Below are 17846 nucleotides of genomic sequence, written 5' to 3'. Positions count from 1 at the left end.
TTACACAAATCTTTCAGAAGCTAACAGATGTTTCTTTTATGAGCATAGACAAGTGCCATTCGGCCTTTTTAGACACTTATAAAAATTCAGATAATTTTAAACTATTTTAACAGCTGCCTGACAATTTTATTAATGCACTCTGCTACAATATGATCCTGTTTCCTTCACAAAAAGACTGACTCATACCATAGATTTCTATACACACTAAGGTGCATGTTGCTAATACCTTCCTCTTGATTAGTAAGAAAAGAAAGCTCGTTTTACTGACCAGAAGAAACAGAAAGATCTCTGCAGGATTTAACATGAACACTGTGACAGCCCTCAGAGATCCTGTCTCAAAATCATCAGGAAGCTTTAATGATTTACTCACTGTAAACTGACAGACTGAACTACAGAACCTGCCCAGAATCAATTCTGTGGCTCAAACCCTGCCTTGAGCCATAGGTGTCAATGAATTTTAAATTTTAATCTTGGCAACAATCCAGTATTTTACATCATCACAAGAACAGCACACCTATAAAAAACACAATCATTGCAGAAGAGTCAAGGGCTATGACAGATATAGTTTATTAAAACAGGGCTTCACTGGTAGAGCCAAATTCAGGGAAATTTATACAGCTGACTCTGCTGCCTCTCATCAGTGCCATCAGCCTCTCACTTTCTGGCATGCTAAATTCACATACAAATGAAAAGTTCTGCATGCACTTAACATGAAAACCTTATATATAATAGCTCTTGTAGGAATATAATTACTTAAATCCCTACACAAGATGCTTAAATTTGTGAGGGTTATGATTTTTTCTCTCTTTTTGTTTGTTTGCTCTTTTTCCTGAAGAAACTGCAAAAACAGTATGAACCTAGATTGTTACCTCAGGCTTTCTGCAGAGCAATATGCCAAAGCACCCACATGCTGAGTGTTTACAAATTTTAAGTTTGGGATTGACTATGTGCCAGTCCCTCTTCAGCTCTGGGCACTTGATCCTGCACCAAAATTGCTGCTGACCTTTTCTGGTATTTATGATGTCGGTATGGATTTTTATCATTATTTGAGCTCCTGACACAAAGCAAACAATTTCTATAGCATATTTTTATTCATGCAAAGTATGAACATGTGAATCTCAGTATTCCTGTCAAGTTTGCCATTTCTCTTTCTTGTATGCTTGGTTAATGGAGGTCAGCTTTCCAGAGAAGACTTACTTGCACTGATGAATATCACCTAGAGTTTGTATTCTCTGGATGACTTATATATGAGTTATTTGAAGAGCACTAGTTAAGTATTATCCAGTCTCTGTTGTTTAAAAGTACTTAAAATATTCATTGTGTCAGCTAGCTGGATTGTGAGGCTCACATGCAGCAGTAGTAAGACATCACTGTTTAATACAGTCTCTGAGTTTTGACATGTACTTAGAAATATCATAATGCCCTTTGATGTAGCATTCAATTTAACACAGAGCTCCTCAACACTGATCTCTACAGGGATTATTCAGGTCTCATTTGTGAGTCTCAGCTGAGACACATACAAAGCAATGGCCTAAAGAAACAAGGCAGACACAAGAATTGTCACCTGACAATGTATAGCACAAAGAGAATCTCTTCCTATTTACATGTGGAGCACTCAGTACACAGAGACTGTGATCCCGACTGAAACTGCAACTTATAAGACATATAATTATGATGACTGTTCTAGTCAGGTCCCAAATAAATTAAATCCTGAGAATCCATATTTAACACCCAGTAAAATTAAAAATCAGAACCTTGGAAAAAAGAACCCATATTGCATTACCAAGAGTTTGGGCAAGCAAGAATAATAAAAAAATTGGCAGGTATGGGCTTTAAATGAACTTTAAGATTGACGGCACAGGACATGGCTTTGGACTCATTTTTTCTCAGAAGAATTTGCACAGTTTCTGCAATAAAAACATATTGGTTACAATCCTTGTTGTCTGAAACACTCTGCAGCACTTCATCCAAGAATACACTATGATCTACAGTCCCACACTTTTGCCCTTAGGCTAGGTACTTTCTCAAATTTAGAACTGTCAAAATCTAGTGAAAGATGAATAGGAAACACAATCATTGTCAACTAAGTCACAGAAAACACGCATGACAGGTTATCTTCACCAACCTGGCTGCAGACTCAAACCTTTCAAGTCAATATTTTGGACGTATATCTCAGTCCTAGAGGAAAACATTCTACCTATCTATAGAGCAAGAGAGTATGAGGCTGAAGCAAAAATGCCCAAATCTCAGCTGAAAAACTGGATATGACTTGAAATTTAAGTTACAATTCCCAAAGACATATTTATGCATAGAGATTGAAGCTTGTATATAAAATGATTAATAATTACACAACCCCCACTGACTTCCTAGGAGAAACTGTTAAATGTTACATTGCTTGAGACACTGTTTCAGGCTACCTAAGAAAGGTATGAATTTCTCCCAAAGCCTAAGGTTGCCACTTCAAAGAAGAGATTTTTAAATTTCTGCACTCTGCTACAGAACGGCTGGATCACTTACTGTAAGGGTGTATGCAAAGAGCTTATCAGGAAAGGGCAGAAGAGCAATAATTTACAAAGAAATCCTACTGCCTTTTTTCCATCTGAAGAGCAAATGGAGTAGTACCTTTACCACCTAAAATATTAAGTTACTATGTAAGAGTCTGATCTTTCCAGCAACTCTTAAGAAGACTGGAATAAGAACCTTTGCAGAATAAGGATTCTGGGTATTGCAAGTGCTATTTAAAACATACTGTAGGCCCTTCTACACAGCAAATCAGACCTGGTTAAATTACAAGACAGTCCTGAATCTGAGTTTCTTCCAAGCATGGTGTCCGAGAAAAAACGAATCTGAGCTACTGGTCTCTCTTTATCACTGTTTTTGTTGGGAAGAAGAGTCTTCCCAGGCACAGAAAGAATTACAGACTCTAGGACCTTCTCTCTCTGTGTGGCTGCAATTTGGAAAAGGCTGTGCTCATCACAGCTGATGCCTCATCAGTTATGTTGCAGCAACCTGGAAACAGAAGTTCTTGCCTTTCCTGCACTGATGTGAGAAATTCTTTAATTTGCTCCAAAAGCATCCTGGTGTAGGCAGGTTTACAATGATGGCTTTTAGCCAGCAACTGGTTGTTAGACATTTCTAGAAGGAGACTCAGTGGGTCTAAAGCTGCTCCTTTAACTGGGGTTGGGTGTAATGACAGTTTCCTTTGGAGACTAGCATTTCCCTTCATAGGAGCTTTATTATTCTTCTGTTTATGTAATATTTCAACAAACATTCTAGATTGCCCCAAGAAATCTTCATGAACTTACCTGGGACTTCTGAGACAGAAACAGGGAAGAGATTAAAACATAAGTTTAGAAAAATATTCTTTGGAGGAAGATTTGGGGTTCATGACACGAGACAACCCTTCAATCATTTGTAATGGGGGCAGGACAAATAAAAAGACACTTAGGAAAAATTGAGAATCAGAATTTAGGCCAAACTTTAGAAAGCAGTAAAAGAGTATCAGTATCTCTACAAATTACTTGCCCTTCCTTGCATTTCCACTGAATCATAGAACAATACAATCATTTAGGTTGGAAAAGACCTTTATATCCTACCATCAAAGTAATATTACCAAGTCCACCACAAAACTCTGTCCCTAAGTGACACATCCACATAACTTTTAAATGCAGCCAGGGATGGTGACTTCACAACTTCCTGGGCAGTCTGTTCCAATGCTTGGCAACCCTTTCTATGAAGACATTTTCTGCTGCCCTTCTCTGAACATGCTCCAGCACCTCAATGTCCTTCCTGCAGTGAGGGGCCCAGAACTGAACATGGCACTTGGGGTGTGGCCTCACCAGTGCTGAGAACAGAGGGACAATCCCTGCCCTGGTCCTGCTGGCCACACTATTGCTGATCCAGGCCAGGGTGCCACTGGCAACCTGGGCACACACTGCTTGTGTTCAGCTGCTGTTGATCAGCACCCACAGATCCTTGCCCACTGGGCAGTTCTTCAAGCATTCTGCCCTAAACCTGTAGTGCTGCATAGGGTTGTTGGGACTCAAGTGCAGGACCTGGCACTCTGCCTTGTAGAAACCCACAGAACCGGCCTTGGCCCATCAGTTCAGCCTGTCCATATCGTTCCTGTCCAGATCCTTCCTGCCCTCCAACAGATGAACACTGATCCCCTCATCCAGACCACTGATAAAGATATGAAATCAAACGGGCCCCAATGCTGAGCCCTGGGAGACACCACTAGTGACTGGCTGCCAAATGTATCTGGCTCCATTCACCACCACTCTGGGCCCGGCCATCCAGCCAGTTTTTTATCCAGACAACACGTCTAGGCCATGGGAAGCCAGTTTCTGTGAGAATGCTGCGAGAAACCATGTCAAAGGCTTTACTAAAGTTTAGGTAGACAACATTCACAGCCTTTCCCTCAGCCACTAAGGAGAGTCATCGTTGTCACAGAAGGAGATCAGGTGGGTCAAGCCAGACCTGCCTTTAACAAACTCATGCGAGCAGAGCTCAATCCCCTGGTTGTCCTGCACGTACAGCATGACAGCACCCAGGGGGATCTGTTCTATGACTTTCCCCAGCCCCAAGGTCAGGCTGACAGGCCTGTAATTCCCCAGATGCTCCTTCCCGCCCTTCCTGTGAATGGCATCACATTTATTAGCTTCCAGTCCACTGAGACCTCCCTGGTTAGCCAGCTCTGCTGACAGATTCAGCCAGGCACTGCCCAGGCTGGCTCCCTCACCAGCTGGGTCAGGAAGTTATCTTCCACACACTCCAGGAACTTCCTGGACTGTTTCCTCTCCCCCATGTTGTACTTCCAGCAGACCTCTGCTAAATAAGTTCAACTAACCTCTCTGGTAAGTTCAAGTCCAGCACAAGGACTAACCACTGTGAGACTTCCCAGCTGCTTATGGAATATTTCTTCTGCCTCCTCATCCCAGTTGAGTGGCCTACAACAGACTTTCACCATGGATTTGCTTTGTTGGCTTTCCCTCTTATTCCTGCCCTTAAACACTTAACTCTCATGTCACCATCATCGAGGTCATTGTTGCTAATGGAACTGCAGCCTATGACAGGCTGGAGAACAAGCCTGGGCTTGGACACTTCCTCTCTTCTCCACAGCATTTAGGATCCAAAGTCCTCTCCCACCCCAGCTCAACACCTGGGGCTATGACATTGTCTAATCTATTCTTTCTTTGTGCACGACTGCCTGGGAGATGAGCAGCTGTAGACACTGACCAAATTATTGCCAGGATTAAAAAAACTGCAGAGAAGCAGGTGTTATTAAAAACACCTTAATTAAAAAGACACACGGGACAACTTAAAAAGTCATGCATTTGGGAGTTGTGCTATGTATGTTATGAGGGCAGTAGCCCAGGAATTCTGTCTCCATGTGTAAGTTAGAGCTTTTCACAGCTCTCATCAGATGAACACTCTTGCCTAGCTCTATGGAGACTGATTTACACACGTTTTACTTCCATTAATTATTCTTCTCCATATTTCCATATTTTCTTTCAATCTTACACCTGCCTCTGCTCCATGTTCCTCTCTTTACAAGCAGTCCTTATGTTTGGTTTTATTCCCCAGTAAAAAAGCAAGGGATCTTCACTGAAATTATGACAGAAATTATAAGCAAGGAGACAATCCCCCTCATTGTCTCAATTCAGATTTTGGTCTCTTTGATCATGCCCAAGTTCTGTTTATCCACATTTCTTTTCCTGCTATGACATGCTATGACACCACATTCAGTCAAATCTCACTATTAATGGGACGGCTGCACACAGTGAGACAGTACAATAGCACAGCATTACTTCCTTATGGATACATTTATGGTACTTATGGTTGTCAGGGTATATGTTTACATGAAACTCAAGGTTCAGTGGAGGGAAAGGCATGGTGAAGAGGTCTGAACGATACCTGAAGAGGAGGAAAAATTTCATATTCCTTAATGAAGAAAGCTTGTGAATAATTAAATTAAGCAAAAAGGTGCCTTCTGGCTTGTTGAAAAGACATGAGTGTATCCAGAGAAGGGAATGGAAACAAATGCATGAAGAAGTAAGCACTACAACCCAGTCCTTGACACAGAACTGAAGATAATAGGTCCTGCACCAGGGCTGTGTACTGGGAAAAGCAGGCCTTGGGGATAAGTACAGTAAGTGTCATCTTTCCTGACTCCCTCCTAATGGAGTGGTGTATTTTGGCTTCTCTTAATAAATACTCCCATTTGCTTAGGCTGACTTTGCTTGAGATGATTTTGAGAGAGCTGATGAAACACATCAAGGCTACACTTCTGCAGGGTTGTAAACCTTTAAACCAGGATGCTGGAATGCCTCTGCACTTACCAGCACTGCAATACATATGCTGAGGGCAAGAGGAGAACAACGGAGTATATCTCTGCCTCTGAACAGCTAGCAACACTGGAACCTGGGAGAATTTAATGGTTTTAGCAGTGTGTTAGCCAGAAAGTGCTCTGCTTTGTGACAAGGTAATGGGGAACTTTTTTGCAATCATCTCCTTACAGAGTTACTCTGAAAGCCTCCTTTCTCAGACTGACTATGAAGGACATTTTCAAGGAGCTGTGAGAAATGGAAAAAGGTAGGGAAAAATATTTTAGGTGCTTAGAATCAAGACCACTTTATCAACTCATTCAGAGGCAACTTATTGCTATTCACAAGTGTAACTCTGCTCCCTTCATTTTCCTCCCTGGTTCAAGAATGATCCCACCTTCATCCATTCTCAGTGGTTACAGAACAGTTCAACTGAAAGTAATAATTAAGTTTTATTAATAAAGACATAATAAAATCCAAATTCTTCCAAGAGGTATTGAACAGTACATAACTACAGCATATCCATAATTCTTTATCATCTACTGTATTGTCAGGCTCTCACCTGCCCCAAATAATTAGACCAATAAAGCAAAATACATAGATAATTGGTGTTGTCAATTATTCTATACAGAACATCACTGAGAAAAGAGGTCACAAAGAGAATAATTATATTCAAACACCAAAAACTGAAAGAGTGAAAACATTTAACAAACCTCAGCTTGCCCTTTAATCCCCACTGCATTGCTTGCCTCATCATTCTCCCCCCCTTAAATAAGGACAGTAAAAAAATCATTAAAATACCTTTGAACTTGTGAAAGACGGCCCATAGCTCAGCAATGTCAGTGGCAAATGTAATGTCTGTGTCGAGGACAATGACTCGCTCAAGATTGGAAGGTAGAGTCTTAGTCAGAACCAACTTCATCAGCCCGTAAATCCCAGAGTAGTGTTTGTTGGGGATCCAAGACACTTCAGACTTGACAGGAAATGGGAAGTCGGAAAGAAGAAGAAAAAATAATCTTCATTAGAAAGAGAAAATTTTCCTGACACTGGTTTCTTGTCATAGTGGAAGATCTCTGAGGTGGAAAGTCATCTAAAAGCCTGGTTTTAAATTTACTTCGGAAGCTCTGAAATACACTAAAGCTTCTGGAAGCTTGGGAAAAAAGAGTTCTTTGAGGCAATCTCTTCACACAATATAACAAAATTAGTTGAGCCTTTCTGGTCTGGTAGAATTCATTCTGAGACATCCACGTGTCCTGATAAAACTGAAATACATTTTTAGTCTAAAACTTCAGGTGTATTGTATATTACTTTCATTTTCAACCAAAAAAAAGTTGTCATTCTCAAAATTTTCTCTGATACAGAAGTAACAGGCATAATATTTTCTTTATATTTTTTATAGATTTGGTGGTCAAAATTTCAAAAGGCCAGTCATCTGAAATAATGAATCAGAAAATTGCAAAAAAACACCTGTTTCTTACAAACTCAAATTTTCCTTAAGCCTTGCATCTTTAACTTAAACCTACTGAGGTCCCAAAGACATGCTCAAATGTAGAGAAAGTGACAGAAAATTGTCAGCCACATTTTTGTTTTTATGTATTGAACGTGGCAAACTCAAACATTTTTGTTTCTTCAGTAAGAGCCAAAAAAAACCATTTGGACAGCTTCTAAAATAAAAGTTGGGAGACTAAATTCTGTACTGCATTGTACTATTGGGACCAGGATGTTCCACAAGCTGTGTTTAGCCTTCTTTCTGCGAGATTTGAGTTCTCAAATACCAAAAGTTTCTGCTTAAAATGGGATATTAGAAGTCTTTGAGAAGTTCCTATTCCGCTGTCTGAAAATCCTTGTTTGTTTTAAGGAGCATGCACTACAATTCCAGATTTTAAGTTTTCCCTTGAGCTGTGCTCTCATTAACTTAATTTAGCATTTTGTGTACAAAAAACTTGAGTGAGACAGATTTCAGGATTTGTCCTGGCATGTTACACTCTGGAGAAAGTAGGCAGAAGCTCTGTGTATTCATAAAACTGAGGAGATTTATTCTGTTGTTTAACTACCTCTTATCTATTCACTGCCATTGTAAATTTTATTATATGAAAAAACATTTGCATAAAAAAAATAATTTCCCCAAAAATCATTAGAGAAAACCTGCAAGAGAACGAGTTCCTACATTTGGAAGTTAGAAGCATGGTTGAAGAAAGGCTAATAACAGGTGCTTAGAGCACATTTCTTTTTGAATATAAAGAAGCAAGGCCTCTGATGATGTAAGTTGACCTCCTCTATTCCCTTTAAAAATGGCACACAACTTTCTCTGTATTCTCAGGATTCCTGTATCAGGGCACTGCAAAGTTCATTAAAAACACAGAGGGAAGCAGAATGAACCTATAAGGAGAAAGACAAGAATTTCAGGGGAAAGGCAGGAAAGGCAGATTCTCATAAAATAAAAACAGAAAGTCCAAACTGAAGTGTGAAGTATTGGTTGGTTTATTGAAAACCTCAATGCTCTCCAGAAACGTCTTCTGTGTGTAACAGAGATAATTTCAAATTCATACCCTCCCAACTCTACTTATTTGTGATCTTCGCTTTTCCACGTGGTGGCTTTAGGAATGGATGATCACATCCTGGTGTATCTACTTTATACAAAGCAGTATCTACTTTGCTTCTGCAAACCATATTGTTCTGAATCAGCCACCTGATATCCTTGAGCTAGACCAGTCATACCTGACACATTAAAAGTGTTAGAGACATTTTAACGACTTGAGCTTGCTTTTACCCGTTGCTATGTTATTAATTTTGGATGGCATGTCCTTCATTTTATCAGCTGAAATATTTTTCTAGAAAAACACCGAGTGTGTTTACACAAATAAATTAAAAAAGGTAGGGGTTCATATATTGCATGAATAGCCTGACACAAGCAGGGAAAGTAAAAGGTGGGTGGAAAAGTAAATCACCTTCAAAGTGCAGTTATTTTCTTTGCTCTCAGGATTCCCATTTCTAACACCACTGCCATGTATACTGCAGGGAAGAAACCCTTGTCTGGCAGTTTCTTCTGATCTGGCACACAGAAGCCAAAAGCCTGCCATCCAAAAGCCTGATGTCTGAAAGCACCACTTTCAAAAATGGAAAGGGCAGCCCCTGTTCCAAATGGTCCATCGCGGCTGGCTAGTACGTGTTGGATTTGAGGATATGTTGAAGCCTGGACTCTCAATCAGATCAATTTATCCACAGTTTCCTCTCCTGTGATGCAGAGTTAACTAAGACACAAACAGAGATCCTAATTAGCCCCCAGCATAATTTCTTCATGGCTTTGCTATTCATGAATAATGTAACAGTTCTGAAACTGTGGTAAGAAAAACTCCTTACTCTACATAAGAGCACTGTGAAGGCTCACTCTGGGTACTACATAATCTTAGTAGAAGAAATACACAGGCTCAACATTGGAAAAAGTGCTTAAACCTTGTCCTAGTTTTGGCCAGGACCTGGAGGTTATTCTGCATCACCTCAAATCATTGCAGGGGCAGGGGGAAATGGAGATTCTCTGTCTTGTGAGAAGAAGGATGTAGCCTCAGGTCGAAAAACCATTTTTCTAACTATTGTCGAAATACTTTCTCTAAGTTTTAATACAATTTTGTTGCTCTAGGATAGTTAAAATGGCCCATATATGGCATGTTTGTGAATCATCTGCTAACAAGCTACATCATTGTTGGCTTCAGAGAACAAATATTCCTAGAAGATACATCAGTAACATTAAATAATAGAGTTAGTAAAAGAGAGTGAAACAAAACAGTCTGACAGACTTTGCCATTTGTATAATTCCCAGTTCAGCAGAAATAGCACACCTTGGATCTCTAGCTCTCAAGATCTGTGTTTTTGTTAATGAGAGAAGAGTAAAGAAAAGCATTTAGCTGGTGCTGACATTGATTTTTTAAGTTAAGTGAAATAGCATCTACTCACTAAAGGTCTTTCAACAGAACCATCTTTATTCTTTTTGTAATTGAATCCTGAAGACAAACTAAGTCACCTAAATTATTTGAATTTAAAAATCATAAGCCCAGGAGTCTGCATGCAGCATGTAACTGATCACCTGGTAAACACCAGAGGGGTGGGAAAAACAGCCTTTATGCTCAGTCATACTTCACCAGCAAGTTGTCTTCCCTAACTGTGCTGAATCTCTGGGAATAGCTGACCAAATCAGATTTGCTGTACACAGCCTGACTCAGCTCTCTCACAGTTGCTACCACTGTATAAATGCTCATTACAGTTAGCAAAAGTGTTGTTTGTAAGAGAGAAGTCTGATATAGGCATGAAGCTTAAAATCAAGCTTCCAGTTTCCTTGACAGAGAGAGGGGGGAAATGGTGGCTTGTTCTCCGTTTGTGAATGAACTGTATAATGACTACACTCCCAAGTATTTAGGTATTTATATTTTTTTAAAACACTTGAGTCTGGCTGCCCACACGTTACAGTCACAAAGAGCAACTCTTGCACCAAGTCATATATATCCAGCCAGATTTTGACTCTTAAACTGTACTTTTTTAGGAAACTGCATGATTTTTTTAATATGCTCTTTTCCCCCACAAAGAGATGATGGGGAAACTTGCCCAGGCTTCCCAGGTGAATACTGACTGTTCCATCTGAGCCTCTTTGAAAGGAATGGAGGCTTGGATTTGTAGACTCAGCATAAAACAAGTTTGGAAAACAGTACCAGCATGAACAGAAGAGTGACCAACACAGAAGGACAAAATACTTTGGAGTGCCTGTATTGTGTCAGATCGATCATCCACCGAGCTCAGTAGCTGGCATGATATAGTGGATGGTGGCAGGTACCTACTGAAGAATACAAACCCAGGGGAATTCTACACCAATATTGCCCTCAAATAGATTCCCATTCTGCAGCGAGTTGCACCAATTTTTGGAGCTACTGGTGGTATTTTTGTTGATTAGTAACTTTTGGTGGATTGTTCATCTATTAATTAGGTCAAATTAGGATAGAGTTTCGTATTTGGTAAAAGTCCAATTCACTATATTCCATTGTTATTACATTTCTATTTAAATGCCATGCTCTTAAAGGCTATTAATCTTGCATACCAAGATACTTTGCAAATACGACTTTTCTGCCCTCATCCTCTTTTCCACATTACTAAAATAATGATAAACACAGCAGTGAGATGAAACACAAGAAAAGAGATGATGTATTTGCTTTCTTACCTTAGTGCTTGTTTACACATACACAGACTGAAGCACCAAAACAATAGCAAGCACAAAAGCAGAGGAAAGCTATATGGGACTGTAGGACTGTACATTTTCTCTCATTGTTTACCATCTTATCTGAAGACTGGAGGTTGACAGAAAGCCTAATAGCCTGATTTGCTACATGCTTCTTGGATTGGAAGGTGATATATAAGAGTACCATTAAAAAAAGCTCTCAAAAGTTTTAGCTAGCAACTGCATAAACTTAAGACTGCATTTCCTTTCTAAAAATAATTTTCCCTTCTAAAAGCATTGCCCCCATTAACGACTTCTGATTATCTCCCTACCAGAAGGAAGTTCTATCCTGACTTTTCCTGATGAATGGGTTGTGTTCCACACGGTATCACAAAATCACAGAACGAGCTTGGAAGGGACTTCTGGGAGTCATTTGGTCCAACCTCCCCCTGGCACACATGGCCACCCAGAGCCAGTGGCATGGGACCATGTCCAGAGCTTTTGACTGTGTCCAAGGATGAAGACTCCACAATCTCTCTGGACACCCTGTGCCAGTGCTTGGTTAACCTCACAGTAAAAGAACATTTCTTGATGTCCAGAGGACTGCTCCTGTATTTCAGTTTGTGCCCACTGCCTCGTGTTCTGTCACTGGGCACCTCTGAAGAGATCCTGGTTCTTTTTCACACCTTCCCTCCAAGTATTTATGTTCAAAGATAAGATCCCCCTCCAAGCCTTCTCTTCTCTTGCTGAACAGTGCCAGCTCTCCCACCTTTCCTTGCATGTGAGGTGGCTCAACTCCTTCATTGTATTCGTGGCCCTTGGCTGGATTCTCCATTATTTTCATGTCTCTCTTGTACTGAAGTGCCCAGAACTCAGTCTGGATCCATCCCTCCAGGCATGGCCTCACCAGTGCTGAGCAGAGGGGAAGGGTCACACCCCTTGATCTGCTGTCAGTGTTTCATCGAATGCAGCCATTTATGCAAGGGCAAATTCCTGACTCACGTCTGACCAGATGTCCACCAGGATCCCCAGATCATTTTCTGCCAAGCTGCTTTCAAGCTTGTCTTAGCATGTCCAGCTAGGTACATGGTGGATCATAGTGTCCAGGTGCAAGATTTTGCACTTCTTGTTGAACTTCATGAAGCTCCTGTCAAGACCTCCTTCTCTGTTAAACAGTTTTTTTTCCATTTACTTTATGAAATTCCTCACAGAATATATAGCACCATAGAGCCCTCTGAGCTACAAAAAGTGCTCCTTGTTCAGCGTGGTAAGATGGAATTTTGGCTGATAAAGTGTTTTCCCTGGCAGCATGTCCTTAAACACTTTATGCTGGAAAAATGCAACCTTCAATACCATATTGATTTTGTCACTACATTCACAGCATCTTCCTAGGTATGTTTGGGAGAAAAAAAAAAATCAAAATAATGCAGAGCTATGACACAGTATCCCCTTCCCCACTCCAAATCGAAGACGCCCTTGCTGCTTGGCTGGCTCCACTGAAGCACCACAAAGGTCAGTGCCTTGCAGGAGGCTGTAGGTCAGGCTGGCTGAAGTGATGGCACCAGGCTGAGAATCAGCAGCCCTGGTGGCACAAAGTGTCACTTGCATGCCTCCTCCCCCACCTCAGAGGTGGGCTCATAAATGAGATCAAACACAACCCAATTCTATCACCAGACTCAATGGCTCCAGATTCCCTATGCTAGAGAAACAGCCAGCAGCAAATAGAAGAACTAAGAAAACAGAAAAGGCAGAGAGAAGTAGAAAATGCAGTCTATAGATTTTGCCTCCCCAGAGCCTTCACGCCAGGTTTCACCATTAAAAATACTTAGCATTCAGAAGAGACTAATTAAAACAAAGAGAAATATGAATCAAGTTTTGTAATAAATTACTCAATGGAAACAGGGATATCCAGAAGTTTGGCATCTACTTCTCTTAACTAACTTCAACACAGGCACCATCTTCCTTGAAAACTGCATCAGTCACATGATTAACTTCGAAATCTTAAAAGAGCAAAACTTCCAGGCCACAGCAAAATCACAGAGTGTTATCTGAAGTTGTATCTGAATTGCATCTGACACTGATCTGAAAAACAGTGCAATCTACATGGTGAAAGAACTGTAGAGGGAGGGATCTCTGTGAAGGAAAATCAGCCTAAGTCTTTTGCAGCTGCTGGCTCCAGGCAGCCCTTACAAATGTCCCAGGCATGAGAAACAGCCCCGAAATTCTGATGTGTGAATCAGGTAACAATAAAAATTGTTATTTCTTCAGACTGGATAAATTAACTTTCTAGACGCAGCTGACAACTTGTTTTCACAGCTTTTTCATTACTTGCTTAGTGCTTTGCTGCTACCATGAGCACTGCAAGTAGCAAGATATTGGTTTTTTAGATCATGTGGCCTTCATTTAAGACAAAGCTAACAGAACTAAGGCTTTCATGTCACTTCTAAACTGGAGGAAAATACTGCCACCGCTTTAATGATGATCATATTTTGTAATTTGCAACATAAAACATAAAAAGAGGGGTAAATGAACAATATTGATTTGCTGGCACAGGACAGGAAGTTTTCTTGATGCACGTTTTTTCTCATCACTGTTTTTCACACAGGGAGAACTTCATCCTGCTGTGAATATATGCCATACCTCTTCCAACGTTCCTGAAACTTGAGTCACAATTCCAGCAGCACTTGCACTGCTCAGAATTAGTTCTAGAATTAGAATTAACTAGAATTAATTCATTTTACACTGACTATACCTCACAATATCTAAGCTCTTTGCAGGACATATGACTGACCATCCTCTTTTTCACTCTCATGCTTCCAGAAGAGCAGTATCAACACCTTGTTGCAGAAACTGGGTTAACTGAATCATTGAGGAAGGAGACAAATAGGTAAGCATTTAAATACGAGTAAACATTCATGCCTTTCTTTAGCACATTTCTTTTTCAGAGATAACCATAAAAATAATAATGAAAGAAACAACCCAGATTGAGAAATTCTAAGTCATCAAAGATCCTGAGAGGAAGAAGGTTAATGTCATCACCAATAGTTTTCTCAGAAGGAATGCCAAAAGGAATATCATTGCATCTCACCTTCAGAAAACCACTGCCTTTGCTCCATCCTTGTCAGGCATCCAGCAAATATTAACAGAAGAGCCTTATTTAAACAAAAAACAGACTCTTCTATTAATGTTTGCTGGATAATTTGTAGTTTCCACACTGAATTTAGTTTTTTCCTGGTTTTGATTATACTGATATTCCCCCCCATACCAAGTCCTTACTATTTATATGAATGGTTGTCAAGGAAACCAAAAATCCAGCAAAGCTGGGTAACTTTTCTACATTTAGAATTTCTGGTTTCTGAGTATTTTAAGAAATAACTTGCTCTAAGAAACAATTGTAAGGAGAAAGGAATTTATATATCTTTGCTAAAATAATTTTTCTATTTCTGCTGGCCTTTGTGGCTGTTCTTGCTCATCACAGAAGCACTGCTGACTTTAATAGGACTCTGCCTCATCTTTCACTTTAAGAAACAGAGGATATCTTCCACATATGTGTGCAACAGGTCTGGATACAAATAACAGTGAGCAAAAAGGTTGAGATAGAAATGGATGATTATTTGAACCTCTGGGTCTTGAATAATGTAGAGCAAATGCAGAAACACAGAGCAAGCCACAACTGGAAAGAAGATTAGATATTAAAAAGGCAGAACAAACAAAACTCCAAAATCAGCATCAGCGTACAGCAAAGGAAAATAACTGCAAATTAATTCTCATCTCTGTAGCAAAGTCCATAACACAGTCTGACTGATGTTGAGGACTTTTTTCTTTTTTTTTTTTTAATTTTCTTTCCAAATCTCTCACCAATACACACATGCACACAAAGGGCAGACAAGTGGGAAAAACCTGATTTAAAGATGCTCCTTCAAAACAACTTCCTTAACAACAAAATTAACTGAGGGTGCCAAGAGCTTATTCACGCTTTATTTGGATGCAACTGCAGACAAAAAGTAAAACTGATGTGGCTTTTTTTTTTTTCGGTCTCTGGCATTCAGGTAACAAGACATTCAGCCATATAACTTCTTCAGAAAATAAAAGACCAAAAGGTAATTCACCTACTGGGATCTTTAAGGACTATCTCCTTTCCCTTAGGTATTTAGCTGGCTTTTCTCCTACCTTATTTAGCCCCTTCAAACTCAAATGGCCAGTTTCTATTTGAATCCTTTTCTTTACTCTCATTTGAGACTTTCTACATTTCTTCACTCTTTCTTGCTATCTCCAAAACGCTGAATGCCCTCTTTATTTTCCTCTCTTCATTTGTGCAAGATGAGACTGCAGAATGGAAAAGTTTGGCCAGTCTCAGTTAGTGCCGTTTCTTGTCCCTTTGAGGCCTCTGGCACCAGCTCCTGCTGTTTTCAGTGCAGCAGTCAAGGCTGGAGGACCTAAAAGGGTCTGAGAATCCCGAGGGAGGTCAGTGAGAACTAGCCAAACACCAACCTCCCAGTCCCACCTCTGCAGAAGAGGCAAAAGTACAAATCTTCCCTAGAAGATAAGATAAAGCCTTTTTTTTTCTTCCTGTCAGTGAATGAGTGAAAAGAGACAAACAAGCTGAAGCAGATAAAATGGCAGGAAGCCAGAGCTTTCTGCTAAAAGCTGACTGACAGGTAGATGTGGCTAGAATTTGCCAGTGGTGAAAACTCATGGCTGCCCTTCTCGCTTCATCTGTATGGAAAGATAAGAAAGATCAATTGCCCGCTTTAATTGCTAGTGAACTCAATCAACAAGCTCTTTGTGCTAATTCATCAGGGAAGACACAAATCCTGAAAATATTATCACTGTCAGCTTTTTCACTTTAGTAACTATGCAAGTCCATATGCATTAGCTGCAGCCATTCCATGTTCTAGCACATTTCCATGCAGCTCTTGGGGTCAAAGCCCAAAGGCACACAACTTGTATTTTGCATGATGTCAGGATAACAAACAGGTGTCATCAAGATTCACTGTCCAGAATAAAAAGCAACAGCATATCCTGCATAAACACGTTTTCTTGGATAGACAGCTGGAACTCGGTTACCAAAATTTATCTGAAGTGGGATTCTTTCCCTACCGAAAAATTCTTTTTTAAGGATCATGAAAGAAGGTTACAGAAGAGTTACAGTGACTGTTGCTAACTAAGTAATGCCTGGCAGGAGATTGAAGGTCTAAAATACTAGTTAGAATGTGCAAAAACATTTTCAACCAGACATCAAAAATGTTGAGGGAATGACTTTTAAGCCTGAAAGATCCCCAAGCAGTTTGTATCCATAAAAAACAGTATTCGACAGCCAGAGTTGCAAAATAAAGAATCATAGAACCATAAACTAACTCAAGTTAGATGGGATTCATAAGAATCATTGAGTGCAACTCCCTGCTCCTCACAGGACTACCTAAAACCAACAGGTTTGACTAACAGGTTTGACTAACATATGACTAACAGGTTTGTCCACAGTCAGGCTTGGAGTCCAGAGCTCAAGAGCTTGGTGACATGACCCTGGGGAGCCTGTTCCATTGGCCCTCTCAATGAAGAGCTTTCCTGATGTCTTAGGATGGTTTGTGGAAAAGATTTGAGAATGCAGCTTCCACCAGATCTCTGATACCCTAACACAAAGTCAAAACATAGCAAATACATATGAGAAAAAAGATCCATTCTTGTATTCAGAAGAAAATCCCTACCTACTATCAGGCATCTCACCAGTGAAATCACCTTTCTCCAGACCTAAACTTTTACTGTTTCTGCCTAAAGAGTAAAAATAGTAAAAAAGTAGAACTTCAACAGCAGAAAATGCTGCAACAGAAAAAAATAGCCATTTGTGGGTAGAACACACATCCAACTAGTGGAATAAATGCTACGACCCATGAAGAACTCTTCAGTCTCTTATTTTCACCAAAAGCAAAGAATTTGAGGGAAAAAAATTAATCCTCCACTCCGCAGAGTTGGAGGCCAGGTGAGTGGAATTTCTTATATCACAATTATTGCTTCATGGCAAAAATGACATGAAGCAGGATTCCTTTCTTAGTGCTAAGTATTATAATATATCAAAACTCCTGGGGACTAAAATGCTCCAGGAATACATCTAGAATAGAAAGAATTATAAATGATAAAAGGTATTACAATTAAGAACAAGCAAAATTAACAATAACCTAGTGCAAGAAGCAGCAAATGTGGCAAGAGGCGAAAAAGCATTATTTTCCTTTGTTATTAGAAAGAGTGGCACCTCATTAATTACCTTACCATGTATCTCAAAAAATGAAACTTTGTAGAACTGCAGATTGACCTGAAAAGTGGCA

At 40.0% G+C, this 17846-nt stretch overlaps 1 protein-coding gene across 1 annotated transcript in view; it reads right to left on the bottom strand.

Annotated features, from left to right (window-relative positions):
* LARGE1 (LARGE xylosyl- and glucuronyltransferase 1) overlaps positions 1–17846 on the bottom strand; it is a 267698-nt gene that overhangs the window by 95411 nt on the left and 154441 nt on the right. Inside the window, exon 7 of the mRNA XM_014889284.2 lies at positions 7128–7299. Coding sequence (XP_014744770.1) covers positions 7128–7299 — 172 coding nt within the window. The remainder of the gene's footprint in view (positions 1–7127; positions 7300–17846) is intronic.

This window comes from Sturnus vulgaris, chromosome 5, assembly GCF_052056855.1.
Source record: "Sturnus vulgaris isolate bStuVul1 chromosome 5, bStuVul1.hap1, whole genome shotgun sequence".
NCBI lineage: Eukaryota > Metazoa > Chordata > Aves > Passeriformes > Sturnidae > Sturnus > Sturnus vulgaris.
The sequence above is the reverse complement of the archived record's forward strand: the minus strand, read 5'-3'. Positions and strand labels throughout refer to the sequence as shown.